General features: G+C 48.2%; 1 protein-coding gene and 1 pseudogene across 1 annotated transcript; one reads left to right on the forward strand and one right to left on the reverse strand.

The window, feature by feature from the left end:
- Positions 1 to 361: 361 nt before the first annotated feature.
- On the forward strand, positions 362 to 1,813 carry LOC107137080 (probable N-acetyltransferase CML1). The gene is made up of 2 exons (XM_015479452.2): positions 362 to 512; positions 964 to 1,813. The coding sequence occupies exon 2, from the start codon at positions 1,034 to 1,036 to the stop codon at positions 1,715 to 1,717; it is 684 nt and encodes a 227-aa protein (XP_015334938.1). The 5' UTR covers positions 362 to 512; positions 964 to 1,033; the 3' UTR covers positions 1,718 to 1,813.
- A 3,493-nt stretch (positions 1,814 to 5,306) lies between these two features.
- LOC107136959 lies at positions 5,307 to 20,237 on the reverse strand (annotated as a pseudogene).
- Positions 20,238 to 20,776: the final 539 nt, after the last annotated feature.

A 20,776-nucleotide genomic window follows, 5' to 3' on the forward strand; every position in this document is an offset into this window, starting at 1 on the left:
GCTAAACTCCAAGGGGTGGAATAAAGGCAAACCCCTCTAGGGCATGCCTTCAGTGACCTACTTCCTATTACTAGGTCCCACCTCCCAGAAGTTCAATCAGCTATTAATTGTTTAGTCCACTGATAATTCCAGAGACCTCATGAACCTAAAGTCTTACTCCAAACCTTGCTGTACTGGGGACTATGTTTTCCACACATGAGCTTTTGGGGAACATTCCAGATTTAAACTTCACTATCTGCCACCCCCCACCCCCAAAGGCTCCATTTAATGGACTAATCCATTGATAGATGAATGGACTACTGGGAGGTGGATCCTAGATGGAGGAAGTAGGTCACTGGGGGCGTGGTGGGAAGGGGTTTTATTCGCCCAGGCCAATCTTCTGTCCCTGTCTCTCTTCCTGACCCTCTATCAGTTTCCCGACTGCTTTGAATTCATCAGCATTCCTCTGCCACGAACTTCTACCTTGATGTTTCTCCCTGGAGCCAGCTGACAAAGGACTGAACCTTAAAACTGTAAGCCAAAATAAATCTTTCCTTATCTAGTTGTTGTCAGGTATTTTGGTTACAAAATGAAAAACTGACTCACACAGAGGGGTGGTGAGGACTGTATATATCAGGGCTTTTTTAAAAAAATATTTTTTAGTTATAGCTGGACCCAATTTTATGGTATTCATTTATTTTTGTGATGCTGAGGATTGAACCCAGGGTCTTACATGTGCTAGACCAGTTCTGTATCGCTGAGCCACAACCCCAGCTCTCTATCAGTACTTTATATAAATCATTCTATTAAATTTCAAAACAACCATAGAAGGCTGGGTTCCAAGCAGGTGTTTCTGATCCTACAACTCCTCCCAGTGGTGGTGGCCTGCTTCTTTTTGGGCCAAGGTAAAGACACACACTTGAGCTGTCTCCTAAGATCTATGGAGGCCAGAGATACCCACATGGATTCTGCTCTCTCTTCCAGGGCTGAAGGGAAGGCGTGCGTGAAGGTTTATCTGTTACTTGTGGAAACTGCAGACACAAGAAGTCTCCCCATGGCAACTCATCACATCCGCAAATACCAGGAGACTGACCACAAAAGGGTCCTGGACTTGTTTTCCAAAGGGATGATCGAACATGTCCCTGCCACCTTTCGCCACATGCTGAAGTTGCCACAAACATTCCTGCTCTTACTTGGGGTGCCTGTCACCCTACTCCTGGCCTCTGGCTCTTGGCTCCTGGCTCTTGTATCCGATGTCACCCTCCTTGTTTTCCTATGGATGCTGGCCAGACACCCTTGGAGGCAGTACGTAGTCGAGTGTTTGCAGACAGACCTTGCTGACGTCACCAAATCCTACCTGAGGGCCCGTGATTCCTGCTTCTGGGTGGCTGAGTCTGGGGGCCAGGTGGCAGGCATAGTGGGTGCTCTGCCAGTGAAGGATGCCCACCCAGGGAGGAAGCAACTGCAGCTGTTTCACCTCTCTGTGGCCTTGGAGCACCGAGGTGAAGGACTAGGGAAAGCCCTGGTCATGACTGTCCTCCAGTTTGCGAGGACTCAGGGCTACAGTGAGGTTGTCCTTGATACTACCATTGTACAGGAGGCTGCTCTGACCCTCTACCTGCGCATGGGCTTCCAGAAGACAGGAGAGTACTTCTTTGACAAGGTCTTTAGACTACTGGGCATTTATACAATTCATTTAACTTACTTCTTCCCATCTGCGCAGGAGGGAAGCCTGTGAGCTATTGTCTTGTGTATCAGTCAGGATCTGATTGACAATTCTGTAGCTTCTATTCCATTCAGTGCTTCTAGGTGACCATGATTCAGGTGTCTAGCACCATAGTAATGCTGTATTAATAAAAAGCCAAACAATACTGCGCACACACATTGCTTATAAGTCTGTTGGCCAGTCGTTGTTCCTGGTCTGTGCTGAGCAGCTCTCTGGGTCTCAGGATACCTGTGGAGATATCCTGAATTGACTGCAGTGCCCATGACATGTATGTCATCTTGTCCCAGCAGGCCAGTTCAGGCAGGGTTCAAAGTCACTGAAGAGCAGCAAATGAAAAATGGGAAAGGAACAAAGACTTCTCCATTGCCACACAGGTATTGGTTGTGGAAACATCTAGACCGGGGAGAAATGGAGCTGGCTCAGAAATGGAGGAGCTTCAGAGTCCAGAGCAGAGGGGCACGAAGTGGCTCTATGGGAAGAATTGGGCAGCAATGCACTCACTGTAGTGCCCTGTCCCTGAAGAGGGGTGGGAAGGTGGCTGTGGATGGAGGGGGATATTTCCATGGGGAGACCTGGGTATGGTGCAGTCCTCCTGGTGCTTCCAGGGCCCAATCCCATGGGCTAGGCTCACTGAGGGGAGGTTGTGGGTGGAGCCCTCTTGTGGGTCCTGGAGGAGGACGTGGACAGGTGGGTGTCCCAAAATTATCCTGGATTAGCACTCAGCCTGGTCCCAGACTCTGTCCCAGGTGTTCACAAACTCCAGATTTGAGCCTCAGGAAAGATTCCCTGCTGTAGATGGGAGAGTGGGACATGAGTCAGTATTGATGTTCACAGGACTGTCACCTTTTCCCAGCTGCTTGAGCTGTGACTCTGGCATGTTCCTGGGGTTCTGGAGCCACATACTTGGTCTCCCTCACCAAGAGGCAGAGCTCCTGACCAGAGAGTCCACGTGATACTGATCCATAAATTTCACCCCTTAGGCAGTGTTAGGGGGTCTTTCTTACCTTAGTTTCTACTTCTCAGCATTGTGGGGACACCTGGGCCACAGTTTGTGCAGTTTTGGGATTCAGCCTTGGCCTTCGCCCATTTCACCTGCATGGAAACCCTTAACCACGCTCATGGGATTTGTCCAAACTTGAGAGAAAAGTTGTCTAGGACCAAAGGCCTCAACCTCCTGTCACGATTTTCTCCTGCCCTTGGCCTTGATAACCAAACCTAGTAGCCTTGACCGGCCCATCCTGTTCCTTCAGGCTGCCTCATTTGGGCCTTGATGAAATCAACAATGTATGCACCTGTTCTTCTGACCCTCCCCACTTTTGTCATCCTGCCATTCACATCAGGTGTCTCTTGTCTCCTGAGCTGTGTTCTCAACTTCTCACTTAAAGTGGTCCCACAAGGCAGGCCCTATGTGACAGGGAGGAGGCCCTGCAGGCTCTCCCTGCTCTGGTGCCATCAGCTCTTCTTGCCCAACGAGGTTCAATGCCTTAAAGAGCAGTTCCCAGTGGCAGAGGACTGGGAAACAAAAGAAGAGGTCCTCAGTGGTCCCTGTGCTTTGAAATTTCTTTCAATAGCAGGGAAACCCTGTACTCATCCCAGGCAGAGATGGTCACACCCTGCTAGGGCTTAAAGGCCAGAGGGACAGGAGGCCAAGGAAGGTGCCAGGATTGAAGTACTGTGATGATAAGGTGATGGAGAGTCCAGGGTACTGGGGAAGGCCGTCCCAACAATGTGGAGGCTTCCCTAGGGGCTGAGAGATTCAGAGCCTAGAGTCAGCTTGCCTTCCTCTTTCCCTGTCCCTGACCTCAGTTCCCAAACAGCCAACTGCTCTGGTTAGCTCCAAAAGGAAGCTCTCATTCTGCTAGAGGTCTTTGAGCATTGTTCCCTGGCCTGGAACATTCTTAACTCTTCACACACCCATACCTCTGTTTGCTCAGTACCGCTGCTTTCAGGCAATGGACAGGGTTGATTGTCTTGGAAAGGTAATTCTGACCAGGGAGGAAGCCCTTTACCTGTTTGCATTCTGGCCCTCCTTGCTCCTAAAGGTGGTATCCCCAAACCAGCTTCCCTGTTCCCTGGATGCCTGTTGAAAACAAGAGTAGACAAAAGTCCCTCACGTCCTCAGAACCTGTGATTGTGCATTGGAGAGGCTCTTCTTGGTCAGAAGTGGGCTGAGGGGAATAGGGAGATGGAGCAGAGCCTCAGTGGGGCACTCTACGGGATAAGCAGGAAATACTGCCACAGGTCTGAGAGAAATGTACAAATCCAAAAGAGGTTTTGCAGTCAGCTTAGGGTGTGGCTAGCATTATGGAGAAGGGACAATGGGAAGCAATGGCTGCTGGAGCATTAGGACCCTCTTGGACTGATGGGAATGTTTTGGGATTTGATAAAGATGGTGGTGGTAGAAAATCAGGAATATTAACAAATCTTGGAAACTTTTATACTCTTACATGACTTAATTTTATTAGACTTCATCCAAAATAGTAAAAGAGTTTGGATGAGTCAAGACTCTCAAGGAGCAGATAACAGTTAGAGGGAGCAATGATGTTAAGGGGTTTTCTTAGGGAGAGGGTGGCTGTTGTGCCTAGTGTCAGTGGGTGCTGCCACTTTGACCCCAGATTCACATGTTAGGCAAAGGAGTCAGAAAGGTGAAGACAGACTAGATGTGGAACTAGGATTTGAACCCTTGTCTGTTTGACTCCAAAATCCATAATTCCATCCATAGGCAGGCCTGCCTTTACAGCCAATCTGGTTGTGGGGAACCTAAAGAATACACATTTACAGCCTACCTGTGGGACAAAACATTGCAACTCCAAATAGGAAATCTGGGAAAAGCCTTTGCAAGGGAAGAAGGGATTTTGAAGATTAAGCTTAGCAGTTTCACTCTAAATTTGTCTCCTCCCAGTGTCTGTGCTACTTGGAATACTGAAGCTGCCTGTTGTTGAATCATTTAGCACACATTCACTGAGCACCTCCTAGAGGCCAGGTTTGTTCTGGGAACTTAAGATACATCAGTAAACCCAAAATAAAATGTTCCCTGCTTGGTAGCACTTACTAAATAATAGAAGAGAAAATACATACCCATAGCATTTTGAGTGTGCTGGATGATAATGAGCAAACCTGGAATTAGGGGCGAGGATGGGAGTGGGCAGGTGGCTAGGGGTGAATTGCAGTTCTTAGTAGGGTGTTTTAAGTATGAAAAGTTGAGAAGGGGCCTTGCATAAGGGCTGTGGTGGGATAACCAGTACCCCCTCTAGAGGGTCAACTTGTAGGGGATTCTGGGGAGTCCATGCAGGCAGGTGACCACTGGCTCAGTAGATTGTTGTAAAGGTCTTGGGCAAGAATATCCAGGGAAAAGATGAGTCTCAGCATGAGCAACCTCTGGGGAGGTCTGGTCTTCCCTCCACAGCAGGACCACACCTCTGTGTGGCAAGAAGCCTTGTCGCTGATGTGCAACCACAGCAAGAACTGTGCAGCCCAGGGCTGGCTGAGGGGGGCAATGACCCCAGGCAGGGTGCTGCCCAGTGCTGTTGGATGGATACTGAGTGGAGAGGGGCTGAGATGCTGAGGTTACATGGGCAGAGGAGCTGAGGGCAGGCAGGGCCTAGGGCATGGACATCAGGGGAGGGGTTGCATCCAGAGCTGAAGTGCAGACCAGCTCAGCCTGAGAACCCAGGCCAGGCCCACCTCCTTTGTAGGGGCCCATTGATGGTTCCAGCTGTAGGTGGTCACATACACCAGAGCTTTGGCAGAACTCAGGCCCCTGTTTCTTCAGAGGCCTGAGTGGGTCCTCGGGGTGCCTGCCCAGCTGGAGTTTGCAAGGATGCATCTGGGAAACAGAAGCAGGCACAGATAGGCCACCTGGTCTGAGTAGTGAGGGCTGATCGGAGAACCATTACTCAGCAATGGCTTGAACCTGCCATTGGTCCTCTGCCTGGCCAGTATTCTGTCTTGTTCCTAAGCAGGGTTTGGCTGGGTGAAAGGCCTGTGTGTGAGGGGAAGTAAAAACATAACCCCAAAGCTTTAACCACAAGTGTCTGAGCAGTTTAGTGGCCTCTACCATGAAGCCCTTGCTTCTTAGGATCTTCCCTATCCATGACATCCCTATCTCCATCTGGTTCCTAAAGCAAGACTTCATATTTTTCCTCTCATTCACTTGAACCCCCACCAAGGGAAGTTCCCAAGCCCAAAGTCCCACAACTCTGCAAAGGAACACAGACACTGGAATTGCAGTCCCCAAGCCTACTCTCTTGGGATGCCAAACACCCATGAATCCCTTCTGGAAAGCACCCCTGAGTAGCCGGTGATGGCCTGCTATGGTCACTTTTGGTGCTGAACGGTGCAGGCTGGCCCTGAGCAAAGGGTACCTGGTACTGCCCAGGAGAGTCCAGAATGAAAGTGCTCTTTCCTGGCATGCACAAGGCACCTCAGAAAAAGTAACAGAAAAAAAGAAATGAGAGTGTTCCAGGTTCCTCTTCCCAAATATTGTGGAGCCTCAGGAAGGCTCTAAAAGCTTCTGCTATGGCTGAATTAGATGCCAGAAGGAAGGGATTGGGTGTTCTAATGCTGTTCCCTGCTGGGGAACTCCCAGAGCAAGTCCTCTAGCTGTAGAATTGCAAATCAAATCTCCTCCCAGCACACAGAGCTCTCTGCTGGGGCAGCACAGAAAGAAAGCTCTTTCCTCATGGAGAAACCTTAGACCTCTGTGATGCTCATCAAGGGAGAAAATGAGCAGTTGTCCTGTAACACAGCCAGCAGATACCCCAACTCCACGCTGTGCCCATAAACACTAACGAGTACTCCAGTAGAGGACTCGCCAGCAATCATCTGTGTTCATCTAGGGCACCTGCTTCTCTGTTTGCCAAGTGGGTTTACGCAAAGAGAAAGGGATTTCAATCTTCATGATTTGCCACTTAGAGCCAAGTTAGCCTCCTCCCTCCTCCAGAGACTGGGAGGCAGGGCCCTGTGTCCTTTGATGATTCCTCTTTGAAGAAGGTGCCCAGATCCCTGAGAGGATGATGTGGGTGTAAAGCTGGCAAAAGGCTGACTAGCTGTTGAGGTTTGCACATGTCTCAGAGGGACAGAGGGAACTTTACAAGGCTATTTTTTAAAGACAATGCTCTATGACGAGGGAGAGAGGGAGAGGGGTGTGTGTGTGTGTGTGTGTGTGTGTGTGTGTTTATGTTTTGGGGTACATGCGTGTGTTTCTTTGGTGCTGATGCTTGAACACCTCACCTTGTGGTTGCTAAATGGGAGCTCTATAGTGAGCTGCCTTCCAGCTTCCTTTCCTTTTTTTTTAATCCAGTGAGATTGCAGCATCCTTGTTTTCATTTTCCTTGGCTTTTACCCTGGCTCTGAGGGCAGTGGCCTGTGACTCCTGGACCTAGACACCACTGCCTTGCAGCCAAAGTCAACAAAGGGATGATGTCACTCTTTCTTAACACCTCATGGCAGCATCAACAACAAAATCAACTTGCTGAGCATTGTGTAGGATGGTTCTGTGTGTTCCTTCCTAAAAGACCCTGAGGGGAGGCAAAGAGGAAGCACAGGGGACTGAAATGGAGCTCATTATATTCCATACATGTATGATTATACAAAAACAAACCCCACTGGGCTTGGGTTGGAGCTCAGTGGTAGACACCTTCCTAGCACATGTGAGTCTTTGAGTTGGATCCTCAGAACCACATAAAAAGAAAATAAATAAAATAAAGGTATTGTATCCATCCATCACTAAGAATATTTAAAAAAATGAATCCCACTATTATGTCTAACTATAATCCACTAAAAACACTTTAAAAAAAAGATTCTGAGGAAGTAAATGTTATACTAGATAACTCCCAGGGCTGGGTTGTTCCCTTGCCCTCTTCCCTTACATAGGCTTCATTGACAGCCACTCACTGCCACAAGCAAGATCTTGATTATAACAGTTTGCATCTAGGCCACACACATGCCCCTTATTGATTCACACTGACATGACCTGCAGCAAATGCCCACTTCCAGCCAGCTTCCCAGGAGGCTCTGAACTTCAATTGTGAAGTCTTTCAACTGGAAAATATTTCACAAATGATCAGGTTCGACAGTTTGGCCTTCTTGGCTCACAGACACATTTGACGAGGTGGCCTCAATAATGAACCCACAAAGTTGGCTCAGCCAAACCAGCATTAGCATCAGGAAAAGAAATTCTGCCTTGAAGTGAGATGGCCCACAGCTTCCTTAAAGCATCAACCATGAAGCTGGAGCCTCAGGAGAATCTGCCCCTGTATTGTTCTTGAGGCTGCCCTCCAATCAAATGCAGGACCTTTGCAATCTCCTACTGCACATGGGAATGCCCACACTGCTAATAGCTGCCCCGCCTTCACCCCAAACCTGCACCTGTCTACATCTCCCTGTCTCCTTCAACTAGCTGAGAAAGGAATTTATACACATGGCACCAGGGGAGCAAGGTCAGCCAAGGTCTGAGCAGGTATGCTGTTTGTGCAACTTTGGGGACCTTGGGAAGCTCCCAATCTTATAATTCGGTGGCGGGGGGAAGCGGGGTCCCTTGGATTTTGGCTGTAACCTCCCACCCAGAGCACTGAAGCTAAGGGTTGGACTGAAAGGAGGAAAGAATGACAAACACTGCAATCTGTTCTCTTTGCACAAAATGTGAATGTGCTTAATGTCTCTGAACTGGGAAACTAAAAATGCTAACAATGGCAAATTGAATGCTGCCTACATTTTACACTGATCAGAAGAGGAACTGATTTTCACAGCTTAATGACCCCCACATCTCACTGTGGATGCTGTTGTCATAATCTAAGCTGCCAACTGTAAATGACCATGCATATAGGGAGACTGGGAACATGGACAGTCCCTAAACCTCTTGTCTTCCACTTTGACTTAGGTTTCTGACTGGTTGATATCACAGACTCTCACTAGAAGCACTCACTGCACCCTGGAATCTTCTGCTCTGCTCTTCTGAGTCTTAAATTTTGGCTTAGTATATAAGTACTTAAAGTCTAAGTGTTTAAAAGGTACTGAAAAGAATGTAACCAGGAGCCATACACTCACTGTCCCCATGGAAATTGTTCACCTCCAGTTCTGATCACAAGTCAAACACCTAGAAAATCAATAGCTTCCACTGGGGGCCCTTGGTCCCAGCTGAGAGCCCCAGCACCTACTTTTCCATGAGGTTGTGGCAGGCAACACCCACAGGCAACTACTAATCTTTTTTCTATGTCTGCCTACTGCCTAGTGTCCTCTTAGACCCTCTTGCTATAATCCTGGTGGTCATTTATCACCCCTTCCTCCTGCTCATCCCAATTTGAATCACTCTGTGTCCTGCCATATCTGTGCCCCCCCCAAAAAAATGTACTTCCAAGTGGCCCAGGTCTCACTGTCTTGTTCACATCAATGTGGTCTAAGCCACCACTATGTCTTCTGGGCCTCTGTGGGCCCAGATGGCTCCTTAGATAACACCAACCAAACCTCCTCATTCACACCACACAGATGGAGGGTAGCGGGCAAAGCAAGGCTTCAAGCAAGTTAGAAACAAGCACCTCTCCTTGGCCAAACTCAGGTCTAAATCTGGGCTCTGGACTTGGCAATATAGGCATGCTGGATTTAGTTCACACTATTCAAAAATCAAAGGCTTTGGGATTTTGTGAGCAACTTGCACTCCTGTACCTGGGGGCCTGTTTCTATCTCAGAGGCTGCACTTGATTCTTATGGGAATATGCTACCATTTCTACCTCTCTGGATATATTCTCCTCATACAACCCANGGGGGGAAGATGCTACTACTTCTACTTCTCTGGATATATTCTCCACATACAACCCAAGAGAAACATACTCCAGCACACACACAAGGCACAAGGGATGGGTCATTTTGTTCCCAAGCTAAGAGCATATATGGCTGGATCCTCCTGAAGTAGAGTTCATGCTGCATCAGCTGTGTGTGGGCCTGCATGCCCAGGTCCCTGTGGCTCTCAGCCACTTTCTCCTTGTCAGGCAGGTCTCCATGTCTCCCTGAGAGCTTTGCCTTTGTTTTGCCTCAGGACTTCACCTCTGTACCCTCAGTTTGAGAACCTCCAGTCTTGGTCTGTGCACCCACTTGCTTTGGGCTATGACCCAAGATTCTTTCTTGAGAACCTGCATTATCCTCTTTCCCACAGACCACCCATATGCCTCCACCTCCCAGTCCTTGTCACAGCTGTGAGGCCACAGCTGTCCCCCAAACCCAGGCTCTTGAGGTATGTCTTCAATATAAGAGCCCACAGTAGCCACGTCTCTGCTCATCCTGGGTCCCCTTTGGCCCCTGCCCACAATAAACATGAGTGAAATACCACTAACCACGACTGGCTTCTAATGTCATCCTGCTCAGGAAGCCATGGGAGGAGAATGCCTGGGATGTGAGTGGTCTGCAAGGTTAAGGCGCATGGCACTGTTTGTGCTTAGTTCAGATGTTTCCCTTCCATAGAGGAGAGAAAGTTTCATGGAGAAAGGAGTTTATGCTTTGGATTTGCATTTGCATGTCTTAGGGAGGTACATCCTGAGCTAAAATATGCAGGAAGTCTGCTGACTCCAGCCCTGAGCAAACACCACAGTATGTGCTCATGGCCAGGAGCCTGTCAGCTGAATGTGGTCAGTACTGCTGTCTGCTTTGCAGGGACACCTGTAGAGCAGCAGCTGCAGCAGGAGCTTTGCAGAATGAAGGAAGGAAGAAGAGGAGGGGCCAGGGAGGTGAGTGTGGGAACTGCCAAGGGTGGATTTTACCTGGACGAGGAAAACATGAGCAGGGAGAAGCCCAGCTGTGAAGCACCTTGTTGCTGAGCCAGGGGTCGTGCACTGTTGCCTGTCCCGAGTGAGCCCAGGGTGAGAGGCACAGAATCCAGAGTAGGGATCATAGTTGATCTCTGAGAGGGTTAATGTACTGGATGAGAGATGCTGTGGCTTAGCAAATAGACAGTGTGTGGTAAGTGTCCCACAAGGGGTAGCACACTCAGCCATTCCAGATCCTTTTTCCCCAGCTGATCTTTTAATTATGGCTAACAAAAGTGAATGGACTTGGACTACCTTCTCCATCACAACCCAGATCCATCATCTTGGAGTTTATAATTAACCATGTCCAGAATCCAACCAATAGGATGGGTATCTAGGCCTATTTCCAGAAGTAGGGGTGGTGCTAGACATTGTCTCCAGAATGCCAGACACAGTCTGAGGACTGAGTCTGCCCTGGACCCTCGTGTCTCTGTGGTAGCAGGTGAGAGAACATGGGTCAAGGTCAGGGCTCTCTGCTGGGCCTTGTCCCAACCCTAGGACAGGATCTAAAGGCCAGGCTCTTTCAGGTGCTCAGTCCTGTTCTTTTTCAGCAGCCCAAACCTTTACAATCAGTCAGGAGGCTTTGCATTGTACTTAGAAATACAGGATTCCTTCAATATGGATCCTGGAGAATGTCCAAAGGGCAGGGAGAATGCAGTTTCACTGTCACAGGAAGACATCCTCACGTACCAAGAGTTCAAAAAGCTTATAATGAGGCAATGATGGTGGAGGGGAAGGGACTGGATACATGGCAGCTTTATTTAAGATATTCCACTGAATCTTCAGAATAACCCTAGAAGGCAGTATTGTTTTCCCCATTCTGTTGATGGAGACACACAGGCTCGGAGAGCTTTAGGGACATATATAATGCCCTACAGCTAGAGAGGGAAAACACAAGGTTCCAATCAGGTATCATGAGGCACACCCTTGGCAGGATCTCCATTGTGGGAGGCCATCCTCGCACGTAATTTGAGTTACCTCCCTGGCTGGGTGAGAGGCGCTTAAACACAGCTGTGTCAGAGCTATTCCCCACCCTTTTCCAGGCTTTGTGAAGAGGCGTGCCTGGACACTGCCATGAAGACCCAATCGTTGCCCCTGACCTTGGGATACTGTCCCCCTTAAACTTCATTGGATGGGATTTTCCCTGGAATTTTTTGTTCCCCAATAAAAGCCCACTCCCTGGCATGTTCTCTCTCTCTCTCTCTCGCTAGTCTGTTCTGTAAACCTCGCTACCGCATTAGGTGGCTGGAGGCGGGAGCTAGGAGAAGCTGTCCTGGAGCTGGTAGTAAAGGTAATAAGAGTCTTGATTCTTTAAATTAAAACTCCCTAGCAATTACTCATGAATTGAACCTTCTTTCATGAAGCCAGCTCTGGTCGCCTGGCAGACTCCATGATCCCTGGGAGACCTGGTGCCCTGGGGACACTCACGTGGCTTCCTGTTTCTTTTCCAGGGTTGCCAGGAAGGTGTGCGGGCAGGTCTAGCTGCCTCTCCTGGACCTTGATATTGCAGATACAGAAGTCTCCCCATGGCTCCTTATCAAATCTGCAAATACCAGGAGAGTGACAACAAAAGTGTCCTGCCTTTGTTCTACAATGGGTTGGCTGACCACATCCCTGTCATCTCCCACTACATACTGATGCTGCCCCAAATCCTCCTGCTTTTACTTGGGGTGCCCCTATTCCTGGTCACTGGCTTCTTGTTCCTGACCATCTTGTCTACCTTTATCCTCCTCATGTCCCTGAGGCTCCTTGCTATATACCTCTGGAAGTCTCATGTGGCCCTGTGTTGGTGCACAGACCTGGCTGACATCACCAAATCCTCCATGAGTAAGTGTGGCTCCTGCTAGGTGGCTGAGTCTGAGGGGCAGGTGGTGGACATAGTGGAGGCTCCTCCAGTAGCAGACCCCGACTTAGGTAAGAAGCAATTGTGGATCTTCACCTCTCAGTGGCCGTGGAAACCACAGAAAGGGGATCACAAAAGCCCTTGTTAGGACTTTCCTCCGGTTTGTCTCATTCAGCACTACAATGAAGTTGTTTTTCAGACTACTGGTACAATATAGTGTAGAGATCCTTTGCCAGAATATGGGCTTCCAGAAGACAGGCCCATCTATTTTTGGGAAGATTTGGAAGATATCAGGTATTCCTAATTTCATTTAATGTGTGATCTCCCTTCTGCCTGTGGTCTGTTTCCTTCTGTAACAGACAGGATCTGATACATGCTTCAGTAGTAACAATCGACCCCTGACATTTGGCTGACCACATTCCTGCTGACCACATCAGTTTAGTCATCTAAACTCTGACCCCTCAATGCCATTCTAAGTGCTTCTGGCATTGATGGCCACCCCACCTTCAGGTCTGTCTCCTTAGTGCTTCTCTAAAACCTCAACTATCCACACAGTTGTTCCCCTCCTCCAACCTTCCCCTGCTATTCCCATCAGGTGTCTGCTATCCCCTGGTATAAACAATAAAGCTTATTGCTCTTGCACATATGATTCCAATAGGACTGTGCTCAAGACTCCAATAGGACTCTTGCACATATTATTCCAATGATCCCTGCTCTGGATTCTGAGACTCTCACCCTGGGCTCCCTTGAGACAGGCAACAGTGCACGTCCCCTGGCTCAGCAATAATGCGCTTCACAGCTGGGCTCCTCCCTGCTCATGTTTTCCTCGTCCAGGTAAAATCTATCCTTGGCAGTCCCCACACTCACCTCCCTGGCCCCTCCTCTTCTTCATTCATTCAGCAAAGCTCCTGCTGCAGCTGCTGCTCTACAGGTGTCCCTGCAAAGCAGACAGCAGTACTGACCACATTCAGCTGACAGGCTCCTGGCCATGAGCACATACTGTGGTGTTTGCTCAGGGCTGGAGTCAGCAGACTTCCTGAATATTTTAGCTCAGGATGTACCTCCCTAAGACATGCAAATGCAAATCCAAAGCATAAACTCCTTTCTCCATGCAACTTTCTCTCGTCTTTGGAAGATAAACACCCAAATCAAGCACAAACAGTGCCATGAGCCTTAACCTTGCAGACCACTCACATCCCAGGCATTCTCCTCCCATGGCTTCCTGAGCAGGATGACATTAGAAGCCAGCCTGGGTTAGTGGTATTTCACCCATGTTTAATGTGGGCCAGCGGCTAAAGGGGACCTGGGATGAGCAGGGATGTGGCTACTGCGGGCTGTTATATTGAAGACGCACCTCAGTGTGTGGGTTCTGGGAGACAGGTGTGGCCTCACAGCTGTGACAAGGACTAGGAGGTGGAGGCAGATGAGTGGTCTGTGGGACAGAGGATAATACAGCTTCTCAAGGAAGAATCTTGGGTCAATCCTATCAAGTGGGCCTGCACAGACAAGAGTAGAGGTTCTCAAACTGAGGGCACAGAGGTGAGGTCCTGAGGCAAAACATAGGCAAAGCTCTCAGGGAGACATGGAGACCTGCCCACCCAGTAGAGAGTGGCTGAGGGCCACAGTGACCTGGGCATGCAGGCCCACACACAGGTGATGCAGCATGGACTCTACTTCAGGAGGATTCAGCCATATGTATGCTCTTAGCTTGGGAGCAAAATGATCCATCCACATGTGCCTTGTGTGTGTGCTGGAGTGTGTTTCTCTTGGGTTGTATGAGGAGAATATATCCAGAGAGGTAGAAATGGTAGCATATTCCCATAAGAATCAAGTGCAGCCTCTGAGATAGAAACAGGCCCCCAGGTACAGGAGTGCAAGTTGCTCACAAAATCCCAAAGCCTTTGATTTTTGAATAGTGTGAACTAAATCCAGCATGCCTATATTGCCAAGTCCAGAGCCCAGATTTAGACCTGAGTTTGGCCAAGGAGAGGTGCTTGTTTCTAACTTGCTTGAAGCCTTGCTTTGCCCGCTACCCTCCATCTGTGTGGTGTGAATGAGGAGGTTTGGTTGGTGTTATCTAAGGAGCCATCTGGGCCCACAGAGGCCCAGAAGACATAGTGGTGGCTTAGACCACATTGATGTGAACAAGACAGTGAGACCTGGGCCACTTGGAAGTACATTTTTTTGGGGGGGGCACAGATATGGCAGGACACAGAGTGATTCAAATTGGGATGAGCAGGAGGAAGGGGTGATAAATGACCACCAGGATTATAGCAAGAGGGTCTAAGAGGACACTAGGCAGTAGGCAGACATAGAAAAAAGATTAGTAGTTGCCTGTGGGTGTTGCCTGCCACAACCTCATGGAAAAGTAGGTGCTGGGGCTCTCAGCTGGGACCAAGGGCCCCCAGTGGAAGCTATTGATTTTCTAGGTGTTTGACTTGTGATCAGAACTGGAGGTGAACAATTTCCATGGGGACAGTGAGTGTATGGCTCCTGGTTACATTCTTTTCAGTACCTTTTAAACACTTAGACTTTAAGTACTTATATACTAAGCCAAAATTTAAGACTCAGAAGAGCAGAGCAGAAGATTCCAGGGTGCAGTGAGTGCTTCTAGTGAGAGTCTGTGATATCAACCAGTCAGAAACCTAAGTCAAAGTGGAAGACAAGAGGTTTAGGGACTGTCCATGTTCCCAGTCTCCCTATATGCATGGTCATTTACAGTTGGCAGCTTAGATTATGACAACAGCATCCACAGTGAGATGTGGGGGTCATTAAGCTGTGAAAATCAGTTCCTCTTCTGATCAGTGTAAAATGTAGGCAGCATTCAATTTGCCATTGTTAGCATTTTTAGTTTCCCAGTTCAGAGACATTAAGCACATTCACATTTTGTGCAAAGAGAACAGATTGCAGTGTTTGTCATTCTTTCCTCCTTTCAGTCCAACCCTTAGCTTCAGTGCTCTGGGTGGGAGGTTACAGCCAAAATCCAAGGGACCCCGCTTCCCCCCGCCACCGAATTATAAGATTGGGAGCTTCCCAAGGTCCCCAAAGTTGCACAAACAGCATACCTGCTCAGACCTTGGCTGACCTTGCTCCCCTGGTGCCATGTGTATAAATTCCTTTCTCAGCTAGTTGAAGGAGACAGGGAGATGTAGACAGGTGCAGGTTTGGGGTGAAGGCGGGGCAGCTATTAGCAGTGTGGGCATTCCCATGTGCAGTAGGAGATTGCAAAGGTCCTGCATTTGATTGGAGGGCAGCCTCAAGAACAATACAGGGGCAGATTCTCCTGAGGCTCCAGCTTCATGGTTGATGCTTTAAGGAAGCTGTGGGCCATCTCACTTCAAGGCAGAATTTCTTTTCCTGATGCTAATGCTGGTTTGGCTGAGCCAACTTTGTGGGTTCATTATTGAGGCCACCTCGTCAAATGTGTCTGTGAGCCAAGAAGGCCAAACTGTCGAACCTGATCATTTGTGAAATATTTTCCAGTTGAAAGACTTCACAATTGAAGTTCAGAGCCTCCTGGGAAGCTGGCTGGAAGTGGGCATTTGCTGCAGGTCATGTCAGTGTGAATCAATAAGGGGCATGTGTGTGGCCTAGATGCAAACTGTTATAATCAAGATCTTGCTTGTGGCAGTGAGTGGCTGTCAATGAAGCCTATGTAAGGGAAGAGGGCAAGGGAACAACCCAGCCCTGGGAGTTATCTAGATACACTCACTTCCTCAGAATCTTTCTTTTTAAACTGTTTTAATGGATTATAGTTAGACATAATAGTGGGGTTCATTTTTTTAAATATTCTTAGTTATGGATGGATACATACCTTTATTTTATTTATTTTCTTTTTATGGTACTGAGGATCCAACCCAGATACAAATTTAGAGTGAAACTACTAAGTTTCATGTTCAAAATCCCTTCTTCCCTTGCAATGGCCTTTCCCAGAATTCCTATTTGGAGTTGCAATATTTTGTCCCACAGGTAGGCTATAAATGTGTATTCTTTGGGTTCCCCACAACCAGATTGGCTGTAAAGCTAGGGCTTCCTATGGGTGGAAGTACGGATTTTGGAATCAAACAGACCAGGATTCAAATCCTAGTGCCACACTAGTCTGTCTTCACCTCTCTGACTCCTTTGCCTAACATGTGAATCTGGGGTCAAAGTGGCAGCACCCACTGACACTAGGCACAACAGCCACCCTCTCCCTAAGAAAACCCCTTAACATCATTGCTCCCTCTAACTGTTATCTGCTCCTTGAGAGTCTTGACTCATCTAAACTCTTTCACTATTTTGGATGAAGTCTAATAAAATCAAGCCATGTAAGAGTATAAAAGTTTCCAAGATTTGTTAATATTCCTGATTTTCTACCACCACCATCTTTATCAAATCCCAAAACATTCCCATCAGTCCAAGAGGGTCCTTATGCTCCAGCAGCCATTGCTTCCCGTTGTCCCTTCTCCATAATGCTAGCCACAACCTAAGCTGACTGCACATTTCTCTCAGACCTGTGGCAGTATTTCATGGTTATCTTGTAAAGTGCCACAGTCTGAGGCTCTGCTCTATCTCCCTATTCCCCTCAGCCCAATCCTGACCAAGAAAAGCCTCTCCAAGGCACAAACACATGTTCTGAGGACGTGAGGGACTTTTGTCCACTCTTGTTTTCAACAGGCATCCAGGAAACAGGGAAGCTGGTTTGGGGATGCCACCTTTAGAAGCAAGGAGGGCCAAAATGCAAACAGGTAAAGGGCTTCCTCCCTGGTCAGAATTACCTTTCCAAGTCAGTCAACACTGTCCATTGCCTGAAATCAGTGGTTCTTAACAAACAGAGGTATGGGTGTGTGAAGAGTTAAGAATGTTCCAGGCCAAGGGAGTATTGTGCTCAAAGACCTCTAGCAGAATGAGAGCTCCTTTTGGAGCTAACTAGAGCAGCTGGCTTTTGGGAACTGAGGTCAGGGGCAGGGAAAGAGGAAGGCAAGCTGACTCTAGGCTCTGAGTCTCTCAGCCCCTAGGGAAGCCTCCACATTGTTGGGATGGCCTTCCCCAGTACCCCGGACTCTCCATCACCTTATCATCACAGTACTTTAATCCTGGCACCTTCCTTGGCCTCCTGTCCCTCTGCCCTTTAAGCCCCAGCAGGGTGTGACCATCTCTGCCTGATACGAGTCCAAAGTTTCCCTGCTATTGAAAGAACTTTCAAGCACAGGGACCACTGAGGACCTCTTCTTTTGTTTCCCAGTCCTCTGCCACTGGGAACTGCTCCATTAGGCACTGACCTCGTTGGGCAAGGAGAGCTGATGGCACCAGAGCAGGGAGAGCCTGCAGGGCCTCCTCCCTGTCACACAGGGCCTGCCTTGAGGGACCACTTTAAGTGAGAAGTTGAGAACACAGCTCAGGAGACAAGAGACACCTGATGTGAATGGCAGGTTGACAAAAGTGGGGAGGGTCAGAAGAACAGGTGCATACATTGTTGATTTTATCAAGGCCCAAATGAGGCAGCCTGAAGGAACGGGATGGGCCAGTCAAGGCTACTAGGTTTGGTTATCAAGGCCAAGGGCAGGAGAAAATCGTGACAGGAGGTTGAGGCCTTTGGTCCTAGACAACTTGTCTCTCAAGTTTGGACAAAGCCCATGAGCGTGGTTAAGGGTTTCTATGTAGGTGAGGTGAGTGTAGGCCAAGGCTGAATCCCAAAACTGGACAGGCTATAGCCCAGGTGTCCCCTCAATGCTGAAGCAGAAAGCTGAGAAAGAGAGGTGAGAAAGACCCCCTAACACTGCCTACGGGGCTGAAGTTTATGGATCAGTATCACGTGGACTCTCTTCCTCTTGGTGAGGGAGATCAAGTATGTGATTCCAGACCTCCGGGAACATGCCAGAGTCACAGCTCAAGCAGCTGGAAAGGGTGACAGTCCTGCAAACATCATCATTGACTCATGTCCCAACTCTCCCTTCTATAGGAGGGAATCTTTCCTGAAGCTCAAATCTGGAGTTTGTGAACACCTGGGACAGAGTCTGGGGCCAGGCTGAGTGCTAATCCAGGATAATTTTGGGACACTCACTTGTCCATGTCCTCTTCCAGGACCCACAGGAGGGCTCAACGCATGACCTCCCCTCAGTGAGACTGGCCCATGTGAATGAACCCTGGCAGTACCAGGAGGGCTGCACCATACCCAGAACTCCCCATGGAACATCCCCCTCCATCCACAGCCACCTTCCCACCCCTCTTCGGGGACAGGACACTACAGTGAGTGCATTGCTGCCCAATTCTTCTCATACAGCCACATCATGCCCCTCAGCTCCTCCACTACTGAGCCAGCTCCATTTCTCCCCTGAATCTGAGATGTTTCCAGAACTGACACCTGTGGGGACATGGAAAAGTCTTTGTTCCTTTCTCCTTTACATTGTTGGCTGTTCTTTAGAGACTTTGAACCCTGCCTTAGCTGGCCCACTGGGACAAAATTATGTACATGTTTTGGGCACTGCAGTTAATTCAGAACATCTCTATTGGTATCCTAAGACCCAGATAGCTGCCCAGCAGAGACCAGGAACAATGACTGGCACACAGACTTATAAGCAATGTGTATGCACATTATTCTTTATTTTTTATTAATGCAACATTACTATGGTGAACTATAGGAACCACATTAATCACTGTCACCTAGAAGCACTGAATGGAAGAGAAGCCTCCATATCCACACCTTGCCATCAAACATGCTGGACTCAGATGTGTACCAGCAATGAGTTTTCATCATTTGTTCCACCAAAATGCCAGGGTTTGCTTGTGCTACAGGATTGTCAATCAGATCCTGACTGATACACAAGACAATAGCTCATGGGCCTCCTTCCTGAGCAGATGGGAAGGAATACATTAAACGATTTGCAGGAATGTCCACTAGTCTAGAGGTTTTTTCAGGAGAGTGCTCTCTTATCTTCTGGAAACCCATGTGCAGTTAAAGGGTCAGAGCAGCCTGCTGTACCATGGTAGTATCAAGGACAACCTCACTGTAGCCCTGATCTCTCGCAAACTGGAGGACAGTCATGACCAGGGCTTTCCCTGGTCCTTCACCTCGGTTCTCCAAGAACACAGAGAAGTGAAACAGCTTAAGTTGCTTCTTCCCTGAAGAGGTGTTCTCCACTGGCAGAGCACCCACTATGCCTGCCACCTTCCCCTCAATCTCAGCTACCCAGAAGCAGGTACCAGGGGCCCTCAGATAGGATTTGGTGATGTCAGCAAGATCTGTCTGCAAACACATGACCACGTACTTTCTCCAAGGCTGTCTGGCCAGCAGCCAGAGGAAAACTAGGAGGGTGACATTAGATACAAGAGCCAGGACCCAAGATCCAGAGACCAAGAGTAGGTCGACTGCACCCCAAGTAATACCAGGAGTGTTTGTGGCATCTTCAGCATGTGGAGGAATGTGGCGGGGACATGCTTGACCATCCCTTCGGAGAACAAGTCCAGGACCCTTTTGTGGTCAGTCTCCTGGTATTTGCGGATGTGATGAGGTACCTTGGGGAGACTTCTGTGTCTGTAGTTTTCACAAGTGACAGCTAAACCTTCATACAAGCCTTTTCTACAGCTCTGGAAGAGAGTAAAAAGAGTGTCCCTGGCATCCCCAGAACTAAGGAGACAGCTCAAGTGTGTGTCTATTTTTGTAATTAAATTTAGTTATTCTAATTACCTATATATGACATCAGAATGCATTTTGATTCATTCTACACAAATGTAGCACAATTTTTCTTCCTCTGGTGGTACATGATGTAGCTTTGCACCATATGTGCAGTCATACATGTACCTAGAGTCATGATGTCCTTCACATTTCACCTTCTTTCTTGCCCCCATACCACCTCTCCATCCTCATCCCTCTTTGCCCTAACCGATTTCTTCCATTCTTCCCATCATTCCCCATTATGGAGCAACATTCACTTATCAGAAAGAACATTCAGGCTTTGGTTTTGAGGGATTGGCTTAATTTGCTTAGCATGATATTCTCCAACTCCATCCATTTACATGCAAAGGCCATAATTTTATTCTCTTTTAATGCTGAGTAATATTCCATTATGTATATTTACCACAGTTTCTTTATCCATTAATCTATTGAAGGGCATATAGGTTGGTTCCACAGTTTAGCTATTGTGAATTGAGCTGCTATAAACATTGATGAGGCTGAGTCTCTATAGTATGCTGATTTTAAGTCCTTTGGGTATAAGTAAAGGAGTAGGATACCTGGGTCAAATGGTAGTTCAATTCCAGGTTTTCTAAGGAATTTCCATACTGAAAAGCAGTATGGAAATTCCTTAGAAAACCTGTGAAAAGCAATATGGAAATTCCTTAGAAAACCTGGAATTGAACTACCAAATTGGTTCCACCAATTTTCAGTCCCTCCAGCAATGTATGAATGTCCCTTTTCCCCAACATCCCCCCGCCCCCCACATCCTTGCCAACTCA

The sequence above is a fragment of the Marmota marmota genome, unplaced genomic scaffold (genome assembly GCF_001458135.2).
Source record: "Marmota marmota marmota unplaced genomic scaffold, marMar, whole genome shotgun sequence".
Lineage (NCBI taxonomy): Eukaryota > Metazoa > Chordata > Mammalia > Rodentia > Sciuridae > Marmota > Marmota marmota.

What these genes read in the sequence shown, in the direction of transcription:
- LOC107137080 (XM_015479452.2), top strand. Translation starts at nt 1,034, where the DNA reads ATGGCAACTCATCACATCCGCAAATACCAGGAGACTGACCACAAAAGG.